The 21763-nt window shown below is 42.8% G+C and overlaps 2 protein-coding genes across 2 annotated transcripts; both read left to right on the plus strand.

Annotated features, from left to right (window-relative positions):
- The first annotated feature begins 10265 nt into the window (after window positions 1–10265).
- LOC124704184 (cathepsin B-like protease 2) lies at window positions 10266–14022 on the plus strand. The gene is made up of 11 exons (XM_047236423.1): window positions 10266–10466; window positions 11136–11174; window positions 11283–11363; window positions 11453–11609; window positions 11748–11752; window positions 11850–11924; window positions 12030–12155; window positions 12921–13139; window positions 13534–13647; window positions 13732–13767; window positions 13868–14022. The coding sequence occupies exons 1-11, from the start codon at window positions 10404–10406 to the stop codon at window positions 13997–13999; spliced, it is 1047 nt and encodes a 348-aa protein (XP_047092379.1). The 5' UTR covers window positions 10266–10403; the 3' UTR covers window positions 14000–14022.
- Window positions 14023–16824: 2802 nt separating this feature from the next.
- On the plus strand, window positions 16825–21004 carry LOC124704183 (cathepsin B-like protease 3). Its single transcript, XM_047236422.1, has 11 exons — window positions 16825–16943; window positions 17623–17667; window positions 17773–17853; window positions 17941–18097; window positions 18227–18231; window positions 18332–18406; window positions 18511–18636; window positions 19332–19550; window positions 20344–20457; window positions 20546–20581; window positions 20659–21004. The coding sequence occupies exons 1-11, from the start codon at window positions 16881–16883 to the stop codon at window positions 20785–20787; spliced, it is 1050 nt and encodes a 349-aa protein (XP_047092378.1). The 5' UTR covers window positions 16825–16880; the 3' UTR covers window positions 20788–21004.
- Window positions 21005–21763: the final 759 nt, after the last annotated feature.

The raw sequence follows: 21763 nt of genomic DNA on the forward strand, positions 1-21763 counted from the left end.
GAACATTGCCCAAAGCTACTGGAAGGTAATAGAACAAAGAAATCCACCCAACACGAGCGAAAGAAGCAATGTGAAATAAAAGGCAGAATCTGTCAAAACGAACGATCCGTAAAGACGAATTTTATAGAGGCACCGGACTTGCTCGAGATGAAAATGCTCAAATTGAATGAAAGTTGCGTACATATCCGAGGATCACTCACGTAAATTGGCATAATTTTCTGAGTTACCTACGGAGAAGTTAGGCCCGAGATTCGTGACGAGCAAGAAATCTGTTTCACATGATAATCCAAATCTAGTATGAACCTTACTATCAAAGACTTTACTTGGCACAACAATGCAATAAAAATAAGATAAGGAGAGGTTGCTACAGTAGTAACAACTTCCAAGACACAAATATAAAATAGAGGTACTGTAGCAAAATAAACACATGGGTTATCTCCCAGAAGTGCTTTCTTTATAGCCATTAAGATGGGCTCAACGAGCTTTAATGATGCACTCGCAAGAAATAGTAGTTGAAGCAAAAGAGAGCATCAAGAGGCAAATTCAAAACAAATTTAAGCCTAACATGCTTCCTATGCATAGGAATCTTGTAAATAAACAATGCAACAAGCATAGAAAGATAAAACAAGTGCAGCTTCAAGATTTTCAGCAAAAAGAGAGGTGTTTTAGTAACATGAAAACTTCTACAACCATATTTTCCTCTCTCATAATAACTTTCAGTAGCATCATGAGCAAACTCAACAATATAAGTATCACATAAAGCATTCTTATCATGAGTCTCATGCATAAAATTATTACTCTCCACATAAGCATAATCAATTTTATTAGTTGTAGTGGGAGAAAATTCAACAAAGTAGCTATCATTATTATTCTCATCAAGTGTAGGAGGCATAGTATAATCACAACAAAATTTACTCTCCATAGTAGGTGGCACAAAAAGACCACTATCATTATAATCATCATAAATAGGAGGCAAAGTATCATCAAAGAAAATTTTCTCCTCAATGCTTGGGGGACTAAAAATATCATGCTCATCAAAGCCAGACTTCCCCAAGCTTAGAATTTTCCATATCATTAGCAACAATGGTGTTCAAAGTGTTCATACTAATATGTTCCATAGGTTTTTTAATTTTCGCATCAAACCATCCATGTCTTAAATCAGGAAATAGAATAAGAAGTTCATTGTTGTCCATTATGCCTAACTAGTGTAAACAAGAAACAAAAAGATGCAATTGCAGGATCTAAAGGAAATAGCTTCGAGCACACACACAACGGCAATAGAAAAGTACTTATTACCTGGGACCGAAGTATGAGTGCCTTTTACCTTTCCTTCCCCGGCAACGAGCGCGAGTAAAAGTGCTTGATGTCTACGAGTGCTTCTATTCTTGTAGACGGTGTTGGGCCTCCAAGAGCAGAGGTTTGTAGAACGAAGCAACAAGTTTCCCTTAAGTGGATCACCCAAGGTTTATCGATCTCGTGGAGGAAGAGGTCAAAGATATCCCTCTCATGCAACCCCGCAACCACAAAGCAAGAAGTCTCTTGTGTCCCCAACACACCTAATAGGTGCACTAGTTCGGTGAAGAGATAGTGAAATACAAGTGGTATGAATGAATATGAGCAAGAGTAACGGCGCGCGTAAAAGTGCTTGCTGGCGTGCAGTTGATGGTAGTAAAATTGCAGGAAGTATAGATGCAGTAAAACAATAAACAAACAGCGATAGCAGTATTTAGGAACAAGGCCTAGGGATCATACTTTCACTAGTGGACACTCTCAACATTGATCACATAACAGAATAAATAGATAGATGCTAGACTCTACACTCTCTTGTTGGATGATGAACACCACTAATCGTGTAGGATTACACGAACCCTCAATGCCTGGAGTTAACAAGCTCCACAATATTCGATGTTCATGTTTAAATAACCTTAGAGTGCATGACAGATCAACATAACCAAACCAAGTACTAACATAGCATGCACACCGTCACCTTCACGCTACGAAAGGAGGCATAGATCACATCAATACCATCATAGCAATAGTTAACTTCATAATCTACAAGAGATCACAATCATAGCCTACGCCAAGTACTACACGATGCACACACTCGTCACCATTACACCGTGCAGGGAGGAATAAACTACTTTAATAACATCACTAGAGTAGCACACAGATAAATTGTGATACAAAACACATTGCAATCATAAAGAGATATAAATAAGCACTTCACTATGCCATTCATAACGGTGAATAAGTATTCCGTGAAATATAGCCTAAGAGACCCACACGGTGCACACACTCGTCACCTTTACACACGTGGGACAAGGAGTCTCCGGAGATCACATAAGTAAAACCCACTTGACTAGCATAATGACATCTAGATTACAAGCATCATCATATGAATCTCAATCATGTAAGGCAGCTCATGAGATTATTGTATTGAAGTACATAGGAGAGAGATTAACCACATAGCTACCGGTACATCCCCGAGCCTCGATGGAGAACTACTCCCTCCTCATGGGAGACAGCAGCGTTGATGAAGATGGCGGTGGTGTCGATGGAGGAGCCTTCCGGGGGACTTCCCCGTCCCGGCGGCGTGCCGGAACAGAGACTCCTGTCCCCCAGATCTTGGCTTCGCGATGGCGGCGGCTCTGGAAGGTTTCTCGTACCGTGGCTTTTTCGTCTCGAGGTTTTAGGTCAGGGACCTTTTTATAGGCGAAGAGGCGGAGTCGGAGAGGCGACGAGGCGGTGACACACTAGGGGGCGCCCCCTTGGCCGCGCCGCCCTATCATCTGGGGGCCCATTGGCCCTCCTCTGGCGACTCTCGGGTGTTCCGGAAGCTTCGTGGAAAAATAGGATGTCGGGCGTTGATTTCGTCCGATTCCGAGAATATTTCCTTACTAGGATTTCTGGAACCAAAAACAGCAGAAAACAAGAACTGGCACTTCGGCATCTCGTCAATAGGTTAGTTCCGGAAAACGCATAAATATGACATAAAGTATGCATAAAACATGTAGATATCATCAATAATGTGGCATGGAACATAAGAAATTATCGATACGTCGGAGACGTATCAGCATCCCCAAGCTTAGTTTCCGCTCGTCCCGAGCGGTAAACGATAACAAAGATAATTTCTGGAGTGACATGCCATCATAACCTTGATCATACTATTGTAATCATATGTAATGAATGCAGCGATCAAAACAATGGTAATGACATGAGTAAACAAATGAATCATAAAGCAAAGACTTTTCATGAATAGTACTTTCAAAACAAGCATCAATAAGTCTTGCATAAGAGTTAACTCATAAAGCAATAAATTAAAGTAAAGGTATTGAAGCAACACAAAAGAAGATTAAGTTTCAGCGGTTGCTTTCAACTTATAACATGTATATCTCATGGATATTGTCAATGTAAAGTAATATAACAAGTGCAATATGTAAGTATGTAGGAATCAATGCACAGTTCACACAAGTGTTTGCTTCTTGAGGTGGAGAGAGATAGGTGAACTGACTCAACATAAAAGGTAAAAGAATGGCCCTTCGCAGAGGGAAGCATTGATTGCTATATTTGTGCTAGAGCTTTGGTTTTGAAAACATAAAGAGAGCATAAAAGTAAAATTTTGAAAGGTGTTTGTTGTTGTCAACGAATGGTAGTGGGCACTCTAACCCCCTTGCCGGACAAACCTTCAAAGAGCGGCTCCCATGAATTATTTTTATTTTTGGGTGGCACTCCTTCCAACCTTTCTTTCACAAACCATGGCTAACCGAATCCTCGGGTGCCTGCCAACAATCTCATACCATGAAGGAGTGCCTTTTTATTTTAGTTTATTATGATGACACTCCTCCCCACCTTTGCTTTCTCAAGCCATGGCTAACCGAATCCTTCGGGTGCCGTCCAACAATCACATACCATGGAGGAGTGTCTATTTAGGTTAATTAATTTGGGACTGGGAATCCCATTGCCAGCTCTTTTTGCAAAATTATTGGATAAGCGGATGAAGCCACTAGTCCATTGGTGAAAGTTGCCCAACAAGAATGAAAGATAAACACCACATACTTCCTCATGAGCTATAAAACATTGACACAAATCAGAGGTGATAAATTTTGAATTATTTAAAGGTAGCACTCAAGCAATTTACTTTGGAATGGCGGAGAAATACCATGAAGTAGGTAGGTATGGTGGACACAAATGGCATAGTGGTTGGCTCAAGGATTTTCGATGCATGAGAAGTATTCCCTCTCGATACAAGGTTTAGGCTAGCAAGGTTATTTGAAACAAACACAAGGATGAACCGGTGCAGCAAAACTCACATAAAAGACACATTGTAAACATTATAAGACTCTACACCGTCTTCCTTGTTGTTCAAACTCAATACTAGAAAATATCTAGACTTTAGAGAGACCAATTATGCAAACAAAATTTTAGCAAGCTCTATGTATTTCTTCATTAATAGGTGCAAAGTGTATGATGCAAGAGCTTAAACATGAGCACAACAATTGCCAAGTATCACATTATCCAAGACATTTTACCAATTACTACATGTAGCATTTTCCGTTTCCAACCATATAACAATGAACGAAGCAGTTTCAACCTTCGCCATGAACATTTAAAGCTAAGAACACATGTGTTCATATGAACCAGCGGAGCGTGTCTCTCTCCCACACAAGCATTTATTCAAACAAAAACAAAAATAAAAGCACACAGACGCTCCAAGTAAAGTACATATGATGTGACCGAATAAAAATATAGTTTCAAGAGAAGGAACCTGATAATTTGTCGATGAAGAAGGGGATGCCTTGGGCATCCCCAAGCTTAGACGCTTGAGTCTTCTTAAAATATGCAGGGGTGAACCACGGGGCATCCCCAAGCTTAGACTCTTCACTCTTCTTGATCATAGTATATCATCCTCCTCTCTTGACCCTTGAAAACTTCCTCCACACCAAACTCGAAACAAACTCATTAGAGGGTTAGTGCATAATCAAAAATTCACATATTCAGAGGTGACACAATCATTCTTAACACTTCTGGACATTGCCCAAAGCTACTGGAAGGTAATGGAACAAAGAAATCCACCCAACACAGCGAAAGAAGCAATGTGAAATAAAAGGCAGAATCTGTCAAAACAGAACAGTCCGTAAAGACGAATTTTATAGAGGCACCAGACTTGCTCAGATGAAAATGCTCAAATTGAATGAAAGTTGCGTACATATCTGAGGATCACTCACGTAAATTGGCATAATTTTCTGAGTTACCTACAGAGAATTAGGCCCAGATTCGTGACAGCAAGAAATCTGTTTCTGCGCAGTAATCCAAATCTAGTATGAACCTTACTATCAAAGACTTTACTTGGCACAACAATGCAATAAAAATAAGATAAGGAGAGGTTGCTACAGTAGTAACAACTTCCAAGACACAAATATAAAATAGAGGTACTGTAGCAAAATAAACACATGGGTTATCTCCCAAGAAGTGCTTTCTTTATAGCCATTAAGATGGGCTCAGCGAGTTTTAATGATGCACTCGCAAGAAATAGTAGTTGAAGCAAAAGAGAGCATCAAGAGGCAAATTCAAAACAAATTTAAGCCTAACATGCTTCCTATGCATAGGAATCTTGTAAATAAACAAATTCATGAAGCATGATGCAACAAGCATAGAAAGATAAAACAAGTGCAGCTTCAAGATTTTCAGCAAAAAGAGAGGTGTTTTAGTAACATGAAAACTTCTACAACCATATTTTCCTCTCTCATAATAACTTTCAGTAGCATCATGAGCAAACTCAACAATATAAGTATCACATAAAGCATTCTTATCATGAGTCTCATGCATAAAATTATTACTCTCCACATAAGCATAATCAATTTTATTAGTTGTAGTGGGAGAAAATTCAACAAAGTAGCTATCATTATTATTCTCATCAAGTGTAGGAGGCATAGTATAATCACAACAAAATTTACTCTCCATAGTAGGTGGCACAAAAAGACCACTATCATTATAATCATCATAAATAGGAGGCAAAGTATCATCAAAGAAAATTTTCTCCTCAATGCTTGGGGGACTAAAAATATCATGCTCATCAAAGCCAGCTTCCCCAAGCTTAGAATTTTCCATATCATTAGCAACAATGGTGTTCAAAGCGTTCATACTAATATGTTCCATAGGTTTTTTAATTTTCGCATCAAACCATCCATGTCTTAAATCAGGAAATAGAATAAGAAGCTCATTGTTGTCCATTATGCCTAACTAGTGTAAACAAGAAACAAAAAGATGCAATTGCAGGATCTAAAGGAAATAGCTTCGAGCACACACACAACGGCAATAGAAAAGTACTTATTACCTGGGACCGAAGTATGAGTGCCTTTTACCTTTCCTCCCCGGCAACGGCGCCAGAAAAGTGCTTGATGTCTACGAGTGCTTCTATTCTTGTAGACAGTGTTGGGCCTCCAAGAGCAGAGGTTTGTAGAACAGCAACAAGTTTCCCTTAAGTGGATCACCCAAGGTTTATCGATCTCGGGGAGAAAGAGGTCAAAGATATCCATCTCATGCAACCCCGCAACCACAAAGCAAGAAGTCTCTTGTGTCCCCAACACACCTAATAGGTGCACTAGTTCGGCGAAGAGAGAGTGAAATACAAGTGGTATGAATGAATATGAGCAGTAGTAACGGCGCCAGAAAAGTGCTTGCTGGCGTGCAGTTGATGGTAGTAAAATTGCAGGAAGTATAGATGCAGTAAAACAGTAAACAAACAGCGATAGCAGTATTTAGGAACAAGGCCTAGGGATCATACTTTCACTAGTGGACACTCTCAACATTGATCACATAACAGAATAAATAGATAGATGCTAGACTCTACACTCTCTTGTTGGATGATGAACACCACTAACTGTGTAGGATTACACGAACCCTCAATGCCGGAGTTAACAAGCTCCACAATATTCGATGTTCATGTTTAATTAACCTTAGAGTGCATGACAGATCAACATAACCAAACCAAGTACTAACATAGCATGCACACTGTCACCTTCACGCTACGAAAGGAGGCATAGATCACATCAATACCATCATAGCAATAGTTAACTTCATAATCTACAAGAGATCACAATCATAGCCTACGCCAAGTACTACACGATGCACACACTCGTCACCATTACACCGTGCGGGAGGAATAAACTACTTTAATAACATCACTAGAGTAGCACACGGATAAATTGTGATACAAAACACATTGCAATCATAAAGAGATATAAATAAGCACTTCACTATGCCATTCATAACGGTGAATAAGTATTCTGTGAAATATAGCCTAAGAGACCCACACGGTGCACACACTCGTCACCTTTACACACGTGGGACAAGGAGTCTCCGGAGATCACATAAGTAAAACCCACTTGACTAGCATAATGACATCTAGATTACAAACATCATCATATGAATCTCAATCATGTAAGGCAGCTCATGAGATTATTGTATTGAAGTACATAGGAGAGAGATTAACCACATAGCTACCGGTACAGCCCCGAGCCTCGATGGAGAACTACTCCTCCTCATGGGAGATAGCAGCGTTGATGAAGATGGCGGTGGTGTCGATGGAGGAGCCTTCCGGGGGCACTTCCCCGTCCCGGCGGCGTGCCGGAACAGAGACTCCCGTCCCCCAGATCTTGGCTTCGCGATGGCGGCGGCTCTGGAAGGTTTCTCGTACCGTGGCGTTTTCGTCTCGAGGTTTTAGGTCAGGGACCTTTTTATAGGCGAAGAGGCGGAGTCGGAGAGGCGACGAGGCGGTGGCACACTTGGGCCCCCCCCCTAGGCCGCGCCGCCCTATCATCTGGGGGCCCAGTGGCCCCCCTCTGGCGACTCTCGGGTGTTCTGGAAGTTTCGTGGAAAAATAGGATGCTGGGCGTTGATTTCGTCCGATTCCGAGAATATTTCCTTACTAGGATTTCTGGAACCAAAAACAGCGAGAAAACAGAAGCGGCACTTCGGCATCTCTTCAATAGGTTAGTTCCGGAAAACGCATAAATATGACATAAAGTATGCATAAAACATGTAGATATCATCAATAATGTGGCATGGAACATAAGAAATTATCGATACGTCGGAGACGTATCACGGTCCCATACGGTGTCCGGCGCCCCGAGCCCGTCCCCGCCTCACAGGGGACGCTCCGGGCACGCCGGACACAAGGAAAAGCGAGGCGGGGAGTGACGGGACCGACGCGTCAGCGGCACATTCAAGTTTGGACCTAACCGTCGCCTACCTCGCGACGGAAGTTGTCGCGCGCAGTGACACACGACCGAAGCATCGCAGCTTTGCCTTAATGGCGACGGAGGGGCAGGCGAGACGTCTCGTCGGTGCTGCGCAGCCTCCACGCGTCGCCGGCGTTTGCACGCCACCGCGCGTTCCCGCGCTTTCTTCCCGTCGCTTCTAGCCTCTTCCCGCGCTTTCTTCCCGACGCCGGCGTCTATAGAAGCCCCCCCTCCCGGCTCAATGGCAGCACCATAGCCGCCAGCACCCCTTTCTCCACCACAAGCACAGCCCTCGTCGCTCGAACACCACTGCGCAATGATGAACCGCCCCGGCGCCAGCCAGTTCCCTCCACCGCCATCTCCTCCACCACCACCTCTACCACCGGATTCGCAGTTCGGCATCGACGCTGCCGCCCAGAAAGAGTCGCGGCAGCGCCGGGCGAAGCTTTGGCGTGCAGAGCGGCGGCATCGACGGGAGGCAATCGAGCAGCGGGCCCATCAGCAGTGTGAGGCGGCGGCATCAGCAGCGGGAGACCCCGCAGCTGAGGAGAACGCGGCGTGGGAGGAGGAGGCGCTGACGAACACCATTGCAGCGTTCAACGCCGCCACGGCGGAAGAGGCGCGGTGGCGCCAGACGGAGGAGATGGCCCATCGGTGGTTGCGATGAGCGCCAGCGCATGGAGCGGGAGGCGCAATACCATGAATGGTGGGAGGCGATCGAGCGGCGGCGGGAGGCGATGGAGCGTCAGCAGCAGCAGGCGGCGGAGGAGCGTCAGCTGCGGGAGGCGACGCTGGCGGCAACGGAGGCGTCCTAGGGGCGCGGGCAGATGTGTTGGCGGTGGAGGCCGACGCGTTGGCGCAACTGGAGGTGCAAATGGAGGAGGAGGAGGAGGAGGACGAGGCGGAGGAGGAGGAGGCGGAACAGGAGGAGGACGACGACGACTTCGAGTGGTCCGACGACGACGGGCCGCACCCGGACGAGGGGGGATCAGCAACGCGCACTCGTCGAGTCCTTCGAGTCGGAGAAGAAGCTCCAGGACGACGCACGTGCCCGTCGAGCTCTCCCTCCAGGCGGCGCAGCAGGGGAGGGCAAGCGACGACGCGCTGCTGGAGCAGCGGCGTCTTGTCACCGCCCTACGCATGGAGAGGCGGCGCGCGCAGCAAGAGCTGCGGTGGAGGTGAGGCGACGACGGGGCAGGACCGTCAGACGGTCAGTAGGCTAGGGTTTAGATGAAATCTAGCAGTTTTCATTCAAACTTTGTAATATATAATCAAATTTGAATGAAAACCTTTATTTTGTGCACTAATATTCATTTGGGGTGGGCGTTTGGGGACGCGGCTGGGAAGTGATGTCCCCAAACACGGCATGAACAAAACACGTCCCTCAAACGCTTAATTCGTTGTTTGGGGGATGATTTCCAGGACGTGACTGGAGATGCTCTTATGTGTACGCCTCGCTTTATGTTAGAGGGTGGCGTGCTTCATGAAATTGATAGCACTAGAAAAGGAACTTCTAAAAGAAAACTTGTTTTTTGAGTTGTTCTACTAGACAAGAATTAACCGGTCAATGGTAAATGTCAAAATTTGTCTAGGCAAACTGGATTATCATGATCTAGGGCAAATGCCAGGCACAAGATGCGCTAGGTGTTGCAAATGTGCACGGCTCGATTTATACGGTGGCGTGCTTCATGAAACCGATAGTACTCGTATTATGCTACTCCTAAAAATAAATAAACTCCTCCTCCTACTACAACATTGAAGCAACGGCAACGTATGGGCGAATCTTGAATATTCAACTGCTCAGTAGTTGGTTCCGGCGTGGCCGCACTCGCGATGCTTCACGCTAGGAAGCGTGATTGGCCAGGAAACGGAACGGAACGGAACGGAATCATGGCCGCGCGCGTCACTCCCAAGGCAGAGAGAGAGAGAGAAGAAAAAGATCGGTGGTCACCGTCGTCATCGCCACCGTATCGTAGCCTGACTGACAGCCGAACCGTAGGCCGTAGCGTCTGCGCCCGCCTCACCTCACCACCATCCCGGGAGCCAATAAAATAGGCCGCGAGGTCGGGGTGGAGAAGCAAGGCAGCAAACCCGGCAGCTACTCCTCCTGCTAGCTAAGCTTGCTTCCTCCATCCTCCTTCCCTCCGTTGCCGATCGGGGAAGATGAGGGGCGCCTCGCTTCTGCTGCTCGTCGTCCTCTCCGCCGCAGCTGCTGCTGCCCCGCAGGTTCCCATCGCCAACTCTGCTCGTTTCTTGCTCAGTTAGTGCTCATGCTTTGGGAAGTCAAACTCTTCGCAAAAAGATCCCGATTTGTCCGTTACCTTGTTCGCGGAAATTAGTTCGTAACTGTTTTCGGGTTGCTGAGATTTTGAGGATCGCTAGCTCTAGTTCTCTTTCTCTCTAGTTAGTCTGGAGCTTCGAATCTTGGAAGCTTAATGCGCGGCGACCGTCCTCGGGGAATCGCTAATTCACCCCGGTCGCACGCGTGCTGCCCTCCAGCACCGGATGGGTTGTGACGACGCTGGGACGCGCAGAGGAGGGGCTCCAGCACGGTGCTGCTGGAGATCGATGGCTAGCCAACGGGCGAGCGCCTACCTCGGATGAGCTTGTTGGCTTGTTGCCGACACTGAAAATCGTAGCTCTGAAGTAGAGTTCGACCCCTTTTTAGGCTAAAACAGAAATCCGAATAAATAGAACAAATAGGTAAACCGTTTTAGTCTTTGATGAAAATATGCCCACACCATGTAGAACAAATGATGATATCACGCACTTGGCTCAATCACATCTATATTTGCTTCAACATATGATACGGATAACACATGTACGTACGCACGAATCACATCTATATTTTCTTAAGCATACGAATAACATGTGTATGTATGTATGTACATGCAGCTCGTCGGAGCAGCAAAAGGAAACTTGAAAATTCTGCAGGTCAGTTTAATCACCTCTCAAGTTGGCATCATCTTTCTGTCTACTCCTTCCCATTTTCTGTTGTTTGTACTAACCATCATAGTATGGTATGCTGTTGTACTGTCACAGAAAGACATCGTAGAGACGATCAACAACCATCCCAATGCCGGGTGGACTGCCGGGCACAATCCCGCCTTGGCGGACTATACTGTAAATATCAACACCCTCTTGCTGCTCTCATTAACGAACCATTTTTTGTTATCTGTTTGCTCACCTCAAAATCATCCTCTTGTGTACAGGTTGAGCAATTTAAGCATATCCTGGGAGTGAAGCCAACACCTCCGGGCTTGCTTGCTGGTGTTCCGACCAAAACTTACCCAAGGTCAGAGGTGCTCCCCAAGGAGTTCGACGCCAGAACTAAGTGGTCTAGTTGCAGCACAATTGGGAACATACTTGGTAAGTTCAACTACATGACTTAATGTCGACCCACTTTCAAACATAAATCGGTTCCACATCGTTTTGATGACACTGACTCACTTCATTTCCTCTGGGTTTTATCCCAATGCCTTGGAAAACGCTGATTTTCGTGAGCAGATCAAGTAAGTCTACGCACACTACCTTACATCATTAGCTCCATGTGTACTTTCTAAAATATTGAAGATGCTCAAGGTAGTATGTATTGGTTAACAATTGCAGGGTCACTGTGGTTCCTGCTGGGCTTTTGGTGCTGTGGAGTGTCTGCAAGATCGCTTCTGCATTCATCAGAACATTGTGAGTACATATATGGACGATCTGCCTATTCTCAGGTCTATTTTTCTAACAGGCATATTCGGTCCTTTCCTTGCATAACCCACCTGCTATTTCTATTCCTTGCAGAACATTTCACTTTCTGCCAACGACCTAGTGGCTTGCTGTGGTTTTATGTGTGGTGATGGTTGTGATGGAGGATATCCTATCAGTGCATGGCGATACTTCGTTAAGGAGGGTGTGGTAACTGAGGAGGTATAGCTTACTCTCTAGTTTCTACCACTTCAATGTTCTGATCCTCCAAAAGCAGTCATATTGTTACAAATAACTTTTCTGTGCTCTAACTACAATGGTTGGTATTACTGAATATATCAAAAACGTATAACTAAAATTGGTTGTTAAATTAATTATTAATGCACTCTGCAAATAAAATTCCTTTGTATGTTAAGAAATTTAACAGTTGAGTTAGTGCATGCTAAAAGTGTATATTTAAACCCCCAAATCAGGGACTAGTGGGAGCAGAGCATATCATAGTCTTTAGTGTTTCCTGACTTAATTGCTAATTCATCCCAAATTGGTTCAGGATAGTTTATTTTTCGAACAACGCTCCACAAACAATGTTTGGGGGTGTGGTCTTTTTTGGGCATGTACATATTTTCTTCTACAATGCATAGTGATGCAACGCTTTTGAGTTTTCTTGAAATAATGTTTATAAGAAAACTCAAAAGCGTAGAACACAGCACGAAGTAGATGAACGATCATAAAGACTTCTGCTAGATCTTTAAAAAAGTTCCTCTGAAAACATTTAAAACCTAGCTGAAAGTTGGAGTATCTCCACCTTATGGGGCGGCTTTGTCTAGCTATAATTTTTCAAATTTTCTCTTTTCTCTTCCAAACTCCACGTTTTTTCATATTATTTAATTATAGGTTTGTTTAACTAGGGCTTTCCCCTAAATATTTCTTGTAAAAAAGACTCAGCTCAACGTACCATTAACCCTTATAAAAATCAATGTCTTGCAGTGTGATCCATACTTTGATCAGGAGGGCTGCCAACATCCTGGTTGTGAACCTGCTTATGATACACCTGTGTGTGAAAAGAAATGCAAGGTGCAGAACCAGATTTGGGAGCAAAAGAAACATTTCAGCGTCAATGCATACAGAGTAAAGTCTGATCCACATGACATCATGGCAGAGGTCTACAAGAATGGCCCTGTAGAAGTCTCTTTCACAGTTTATGAGGTAAATTTGATTTGATATTGGCCTAGTTCTGACGTTGGCGTGTATTTTACTAAGTGTTGAGTATGGGTCGAAATTACTTACTGCTATTACTTTGAAATGCATAGGCAGGTTATAAAAAAAGCTTTGAAAGCTGTAGATCTGAATAAAACCTTGGAAAGAACACAACAGTAGAAAAGAGAGAAACAAAACATGCATACTCTACTCTAGTGAGTCTAGTGAGCATACTGAAATATGACATATTGTTGTTATCTTGCAAGTTTCGAAGTTGTTCCAGTTAGCTAGTCATCTAACTAGTATGCTTCGTGGTTATATGTAGACTACAGACTGTGTCATCAAAAGTAAAATGATATATTTTGTATCTTGGAGTGCTGATTTAATTCTGCATTTCCTTCAGGACTTTGCACACTACAAATCAGGAGTATACAAGCACGTCACAGGTGACGAGATGGGAGGTCATGCTGTCAAGTTGATTGGATGGGGAACCAGTGATGCGGGCGAGGATTACTGGGTATCTTGTTAATCCTCTATAGTACACTGTTTACTAACCAATGATCAAGTACTAACATGTTTGCTTCCGTCTTCTGCTTTTCAGCTTCTTGCAAACCAGTGGAACAGGGGCTGGGGTGATGTGAGTGTGACAAATACCCTGTATTCTTGAAGTGCAAGAGTGAATACTAGGTAACATGTGTTTTGCTGACTAATAAATTTTGGTTTGTGGCGCATTGCAGGACGGCTACTTCAAGATCATAAGAGGCACGAACGAATGTGGCATTGAAGAAGATGTCGTTGCTGGCATGCCATCGACAAAGAACACCGCCGGAGACCATGGCAGCAGCGGTTTTGGAACTGCTATACTCTGAAGTTTGAACAGCGTCTTGACCTCAGAGCTCAGATGCTGGTGGAATTAGCATGCCAAATGTAGCGGGTAAAAAATAGTTGTGGTGGTTCCAGGATTGTGTATTCGGTACCGTGCCACACGCTCCAAGGCTGATGTGTTGTTGAAATCACACCACTTGTTTAGAAAGAAAAAAACGTAATAATATCAATAAAAACATACTGCTGCCATTTCCTTGGAAACTCTATGTTCAGTTTTTGGTTTGCCAAATTCATCTGCATTGAGAAGCACATGGTAAATCCACTTTGAGGCCTCGGCCCTGATGGTGCACGTATGCTATAATTGAAATCGGTGCAATTTGATCTGCAGACTGCATTTTCATCTGCAGTGCATGTACTTGCTGTAGTGCAGAGTATAACAATCATCGTTACCAACCTTCAAATTGGTGAAGTCTTATTAAATCCCTCACTACACTGCACATACCCTTATTATTGCTGGTGGGCACAAAAGGCAGCGTGGTCGGGCTGGAGAAGCAAAGCAGCTACTCCTCGAGGGCGGACGAATAGCGCTCGGGCTGGTTTGCTCACGATAAAGTGTGTGGCTGTGGTGAATTCTTGTGCAATTAATGCTAGTCTTTAACAATTGTTTGAGTATCAATATACATTGCAATACATGCGTATATGGAGGAGGTAAAGCGTACAAAATTTAATGTAACTGCTGGACAGGTGGTACATGAATTAAATTTGGTCTGGTCTGTGCAGCTGGCCAGACCTGTACCACGAGCTTAAATCTCGTTTGACACATCCTGGACCGGTGATTAAGGGCACAACCCGGTATCAATATGCTTTTATTGTCTAGATACATACGAATTTGGACAAATCTCAGACTACTTTCGTTGGACGGAGGGAGTATATGGCACGCCGCATATTGGATGTGGCCCCGGAAGGAGGACTGCGTGGATGGCTCTTGCGGTGGTGGTCTCACTCTTCAATCATGGGGATGGCGTGGAGCGGGCGATGGGGGATCTTGGTGTTGGCATCATTTCGACTTTGCCGGCTCCCAGATCACGTTTCGAAAACCTATCTCGGGGGCAGCGGGCGGCTGAGTTCTCGGGCGTGGTGTGAGGATGCTTTCGAGCGAAAGCACAACGCCTCGGTGCCAATGCTGGTGTTGTATGTGGGTGTCGTAACCATCTTGGGGGTGTTGTTGTGGGTATCCTCCCCGTGGTACCTCTCCGGGTGAAAACCTAGACCTCGCGGTCTCGACGGCGGGCGGCAAAGTGCATTGTTACCTCTTGGGGGTTTTGATCTTCTCTCCACCTTGTATCAGCTCGGCCATTGCGGCTTTATTTATAAAGCGGGGGCGAAATCCTATTTCGAGGAGTTACAAATAATTTATTAGCGAAAATATGTTCTAATATTATGCGGTTTTGTTAACACACTTAAGTTTTGTGTTGTTGATTCAATGCATATTTAATACTGCTACAATTGGCGTGGTTAATCACATGACACATACCGGTTCCCTTGTTATTGATTTCAACAACTAGTATCGTGCAAAATTTAACTTGTATATTTACAAAAAAAATGTTTTGAAAGAATGTAAAGATTGTATGTACATGGATAATATTAATTAGACTGATACTTTTGCGAACTTAACTGTCTTGATTTTTATAATTTAGGCATGTCATATGAATATTTTTTTATCGATACCCATTTGGATTGCAGAAACGTCTGATTGAAAGGTATGCAGCAAACATACACTTTACTGTTTAGTTTGCTACTGACCTGTAGTTTCTAGAATAATACGATGACGTGTGAACATAACTCTAATTTTTTTCCTTAATTATGAGAACTGTTGGTTGAAAAGGTAAATATCTACCCTCTGATCCATAATAAGTGTCGGGACTTAGTACAAAAGTTTTAATAACTTAGTACTAAATCTCCGTCACTTATTATGGATCGGAGTACTAATTGTCTAATTTTGTTTGCCTGAAGATATTCTTTGGGGGAAGAGGAGCAGTGATATATACTCCACCGGTTCTAAAATATAGGCGCTACATATTTTTAAGGTATAACTTTAACTAACAGATTGATCAACAAAATATGAGTTATATGTCATCAAAATTACATCATTTAATTTCTATTCAAAACATGTTTCCGACAATATGCTTTTGGTATCATATAGCTTGCTCCCTCCATTCACAATTAGACCACGTCATATAGCTTGCTCCCTCCATTCACAATTAGTCCATGTTATATGTTTAGTCAAAGTCAAATATAATAAAGTTTGACTAAATATTTAGGAAGAAATATTAACACCTATAAAATAAAATCTATATTATTAGAATCGTCAACAATTCTACTTTCATATTATATACATTTGATATGATGGTTGTTGCTATTTTTTTCTACATTCATGATTAAATTTAACAAAGTTTTACTTTGACTAAACCTAAAACGCAAACTAAATAAAAACTGAGAGAGTAGCATTTTATTGGTTAAGTTATTGGTCAAAATTTTGGCTGAAAATACAAAGTGGTCTTACATATAAAAACGGAAGGGGTACTAGGATTTAGAAACGAACCTCTTGAGTCTTGACGACGTCTTGCATTTATTTCACACCCTAGGTTGTTGTCCGGTAGATATCAAACCTGGCAGCTTTTGGATCTCCTTGTGGTAGGATGCATACGAGTAAGGTGGTTGGGGGCCTCATGGCTGTGTATTCATGTCCCTATTTACAGAACCATATACTAAATGAGATATGACGTCAGTGTAAGAAATAGACGGCTTGACAAGGGTGGGATAAAAGGAGCAACCAAGCTCGGGCACACTTCGAAGTTTTCGCTACTCCTCCTGCTTGCTTCTACTCCTCCGGTTCCTCCCTCACTCCGTTGCCGATCGAGGAAGATGAGGGGCGCCTCGCTTCTGCTGCTCGTCGTCCTGTCAGCCGCCGCTGCTTCTTCTCCGCAGGTTCGGTTCTTCTCCAGTTCCCCACCTCCGATCCCATCTCCGCCTCTGCTCGTCTCGTCAGTCAGTTAAGTGTCACAAACTCGTCGCAAAGATCCGGATTGGTTCCTTATGTAATTCGCAGAAATTAGCTCGTAACGTATTTCGGTTTGCTGAAATTTTGAGGATCGCCAGCGCTAGTTGCCCCTGCGGCACCGGATGCGGGGGTTGTGACGGCGCTGAGCCCCGCAGCGCGGCAGAGGCTCCCTCGCCGTGCTGGAGCTCGATGACGAGCCAACGGAGGAGTGCCTTCCTCTGATGAGCTTGATGCCAACTCTGAAAATCGAATAGCTCTGAAATAAGTTCGATCCCTTAATTTTTTTTGGCGCAGAACAAAAAAGAAAAGAAATCCTAACACCGAAAACCGTACAAATTATAGAACTAATTGCTCTGTTTTTGGGCTTGGGTGAAAATAAGCTCAGACAAAACACGCCAAAGCGTGTGTCATCATAATATATTAGAAGACGTCAACTGTACAAGGCAAAGGCCAAAGGAAAACCAAAAGAAGAATTAAAAAGGAACTGTACATGGCCAGCACCCACTAGCTCACTCCTAAATTCCTAATAGCATTAAGGAAAGTTGACTGAAACACATCTATATTTGCTTCAACATATGAATAACATGTGTACGTATGTTGATGCAGCTGGTTGGAGCAGTGAGTAGAGACAATTCCCTAAGAATCATCCAGGTCACTCATAATCCTCCTCAAATTGACATCATCTTTCTGTCTACTTCCCATCCTCTATTGTTTGCATTAATCATCATGGTATGGTATGGTGTTGTGCTGTCACAGGAAGACATCATAGAGAGGGTCAACAAGCATCCCAATGCTGGGTGGACTGCTGGACACAATCCATCCTTGGCCAACTATACTGTAAACATCAACACCCTCTTGTTGTTGTCATCAAGGAACAATTTTGTTCTCTGTTTGCTGACCTCAGAATCATCCTCGTGTGTGCAGATTGAGCAATTTAAGCATATCCTGGGAGTGAAGCCTACACCTCCAGGTTTACGAGCTGGTGTTCCAACCAAAACTTATTCAAAATCAAAGGAGCTCCCAAAGGAGTTCGATGCTAGATCTCAATGGCCCGGTTGCAGCACAATTGGGAACATACTTGGTAAGCTCAACTAGATAGCTTTATGTTGACAACCAAATATCGGTTCTACTTCGTTGTGATTACACTGACTCGCTTCATTGCCTTGGCTTTTCTTTCCAACGCCTCGGAAACGGTGATTCTCATGAGCAGATCAAGTAAGTCTATACCCACACTACCTTATATCATTTGCTCCATGTGTTCTTACTGAAAAAATTGAAGATGCTCAAGGTAGTATGTATTGGTTAACAATGGCAGGGTCACTGTGGTGCCTGTTGGGCTTTTGGTGCTGTAGAGTGTCTGCAAGATCGTTTCTGCATTCATCAAAGCATAGTGAGTGCCAATGGACGATCTGCCTATTATCATGACTTAAAAATAAGACAAGCATGTTTCATCCTTTCCTTACATAACCAACCTGCTATTTGTACTCCTTGCAGAACATTTCACTTTCTGTCAATGACCTAGTGGCTTGCTGTGGGTTTTTGTGTGGCGATGGTTGTGATGGAGGATATCCTATCAGTGCATGGCAATACTTTGTTGAGAATGGTGTTGTTACCGACGAGGTATAGCTTACGCTCTAGTACTTTTTACCACTTCAATGTTCTGATCCTCCAAGAGCATTCCTATTATTATGAATAACTTCTCTGTGTTCTAAGTTCTAACTTCAATGGCTGTTGTTACTGAATGTGTCAAAACAGTATAATTGAAACCGGAGGTTATATTAATTATTAATTCACTCTGTAAATGATATTTTTTCTGGTTCCGGAGACTTAATGGTAAAGTGAGTGCTAAATTCCAACAGTGTTCAATTTTAACACAAAAATCAAGGAGTAGCAGGAGCATCTTATAGTCTTCAGTATTTCCTTCTAATTGCAAATTCACCCCAACTTAGTTCAAGCACAGCATAATATGTGTTTTTGGGTGACAATACAAGTGGCTCTTTTTCAAATTTTGGAAATTTGTTCGTAGCTTAGCGCACAACATGAAGTAGACGAACTATCATAAAGATCTCTGCTTGATCTTCAAAAAAGTTCTTGTAAAAATCATAGAAAACCTATCTAAAAGTTAAAAGTTACTCCACCTATGGGGTGACTTTGTCAAGCTAGAATTTTTTGAACTTCTCATTTCTCTTCCTAACTATGTAGTTCTTTCATATTATGCAGTTATATTTTTATTTAACTAGGGCTCTTCCCTAATGTTTCTTGTAAAGAAGAATCAGCTGAGCATAGCACTAATCCTTAAAATCACTGTCTTGCAGTGTGATCCATACTTTGACCAGGTTGGCTGCAAGCATCCTGGATGCGAACCTAATTATCCTACACCTGCATGTGAAAAGAAATGCAAGGTGCAGAACCAAGTTTGGCAGGAAAAGAAACATTTCAGCATGGATGGATACTTTGTTAATTCTGATCCACATGACATCATGGCAGAGGTCTACGAAAATGGCCCTGTGGAAGTTGCTTTCACAGTTTATGAGGTAACTTTGATTCGATATTAGATGTTTGATGTGTATTTTACTATTTTATCAAGGCTGTAAAAATGTATGTTAGCAGAAGACATGCTGGACTATGGGTCGAAATTTCTGCTCTTACTTTGAAATGTATTTTAACAGAGTATAACAACATTTTGAAAAGCTGAATCTGAATAAAACCTTAGAAATAACATGACAGTAAGAAAAGTCCTCTGTGTCTAGGCGCCGTTGCTGGTGATTAGATGCAACAGCAGGGGTTAGGGATGGAGAGAACCCAGAGGGATCAGGAAGAGCACATAGAAGATACGGGATTTTTATTGCTTGCCCTAAAACACACGGGATACACATTCTCTTATAGGAGGTCCAGGCGCCAGAAACCTGGTGCACAAACCGACTCCAAGAATTGCAGTACACAACTACTCCTTACATTCGGATTAAATTGACGCGGGTGCCTAGAGAAAGTGGCCTACGGACATGCTTACCTCGTGTCGATTAAACATGACCGGAGGTAGTAGGACTCTACCTTTGACTCTGACACAAACTAACTCTGGTTGCTCTATTTTTTCCCTAATTGTTAATCTGGCCCCTATTTGTTTAATCTGGCTGGCAATTGCTATGCTATCAATGCCAGAACACGTACATATACTCTAATGAGCATACTTAATATAAAATACTATATTATTCTTTCACGCTTTGCTATCATCTAATGCACATCTCATATGCTCTGTGATTACTTTCATAAGACTACAAATTCTATCATATAATCAAAGTGCTGATTTACTTCTGCAATTTCCTCTAGGACTTGGCACACTACAAAACAGGAGTATACAAGCACATCACAGGTGGTGTGGTGGGCGGTCATGCCGTCAAGTTGATTGGATGGGGAACCAGTGATGCTGGCGAGGATTACTGGGTGGGTATCCTATTAATTCTCTACATCACACTATTTATTTACCCATGATCAAGTCCTAATATGCTTTCTTTCGTCTTCTGCTTTTCAGCTTCTTGCAAATCAGTGGAACAGAGGCTGGGGTGATGTGAGTGCCATAAGTTTTTTTCTTCAATAAAGTGCATGTATTTGGGTAATTACTAATTATAGATTTTGGCATTGTAGGATGGGTACTTCAAGATCATAAGGGGCAAGAATGAATGTGGCATTGAACAAGAGGTTGTTGCTGGTATGCCGTCGACAAAGAACATCGTAGGAAATCGTGGCAGCACCATTGGAACTGCTATACTCTGAAGTCTGAACAGCGCATTGGCCTGAGATGCAGGTGGAAATTAGCTATTTGTATGTCAAATGAAGCGGGCAAATTACCAGCTTAGGTGGGATTTGTGTACTTGGTACTCCGTTGAGTAGCACATGTTCACAAATCACAATGCTTATACTATGTTGTTGAAATCTCAGCACTTGTTCAGAAACAAGATGCAATAATATCAATTAAAACTTGCGGCTGCCATTTCTTCTGTCTTTGGTTTGCCAAACTCAAGACCTACCAATGGCGAGGCTATCCATAAAAATCTCACTTTTTTTGAGGAAGAGATAAATGCGTGGAAATAAAAATTCGGGAGATTAGGAAGGTATATAGCACACCACGTCTTGTTTTCAGTGAGAAACCTATTCTTTTTTTTCTGCCTTGTTCAACTGAACGCTTATCAGAGTATGTATCCGACTTTTTTTTTTCAAGTTTGAATCAGCCCGTTTCCGATTATATCAAATTTTATTCAGCTCTGAATCCAAGAAAAAAAATACTCATGCACCCTCCCTTTTTGGAGGCAAGCGCACTTTTCAAATAACTTTTTGACCAAGAATTAGACCTTACTTATGTCGTACAAAATTGATATGATTAGATTCATACTTAGAAGTTTCAAATGGCAGTATAAAGTTTATGGCACATACCAACGTTTTATTAGTCAATTTAGTACTCCCTGTGTTCCAATGAATTAGGCTTATGAATTTACTCAAAAGTCAACGACATCTAACTTTGACCAATGCCATAGACAAAAATATGAATATTTACGATGCCAAATCAATATCAATAGATTTACCATAAAATATATTTTCATAATATCTATTCAATATTATATATATATTAATATAATTTTTGTATATATTAAATTAAACTTACTAGGATTTGATTTTTGACTAAATTTATACGGCTTATTCATTGGAACCGAACGGGGCGGCGAGCATCACTAGTCCCAACTCTCGTCAGAAA

This window comes from Lolium rigidum, chromosome 3, assembly GCF_022539505.1.
Source record: "Lolium rigidum isolate FL_2022 chromosome 3, APGP_CSIRO_Lrig_0.1, whole genome shotgun sequence".
Lineage (NCBI taxonomy): Eukaryota > Viridiplantae > Streptophyta > Magnoliopsida > Poales > Poaceae > Lolium > Lolium rigidum.

Bases quoted from the DNA above. Each gene is read 5' to 3' on its own strand.
- LOC124704183 (XM_047236422.1), top strand. From the start codon at position 16,881: ATGAGGGGCGCCTCGCTTCTGCTGCTCGTCGTCCTGTCAGCCGCCGCT. The intron at 17,668-17,772 runs GTCACTCATAAT...GTGCTGTCACAG, and splicing joins ATTCCCTAAGAATCATCCAG to GAAGACATCATAGAGAGGGT. The intron at 19,551-20,343 runs GTAACTTTGATT...AATTTCCTCTAG, and splicing joins TTGCTTTCACAGTTTATGAG to GACTTGGCACACTACAAAAC.
- LOC124704184 (XM_047236423.1), top strand. From the start codon at position 10,404: ATGAGGGGCGCCTCGCTTCTGCTGCTCGTCGTCCTCTCCGCCGCAGCT. The intron at 11,364-11,452 runs GTAAATATCAAC...TCTTGTGTACAG, and splicing joins CCGCCTTGGCGGACTATACT to GTTGAGCAATTTAAGCATAT. The intron at 12,156-12,920 runs GTATAGCTTACT...AATGTCTTGCAG, and splicing joins AGGGTGTGGTAACTGAGGAG to TGTGATCCATACTTTGATCA.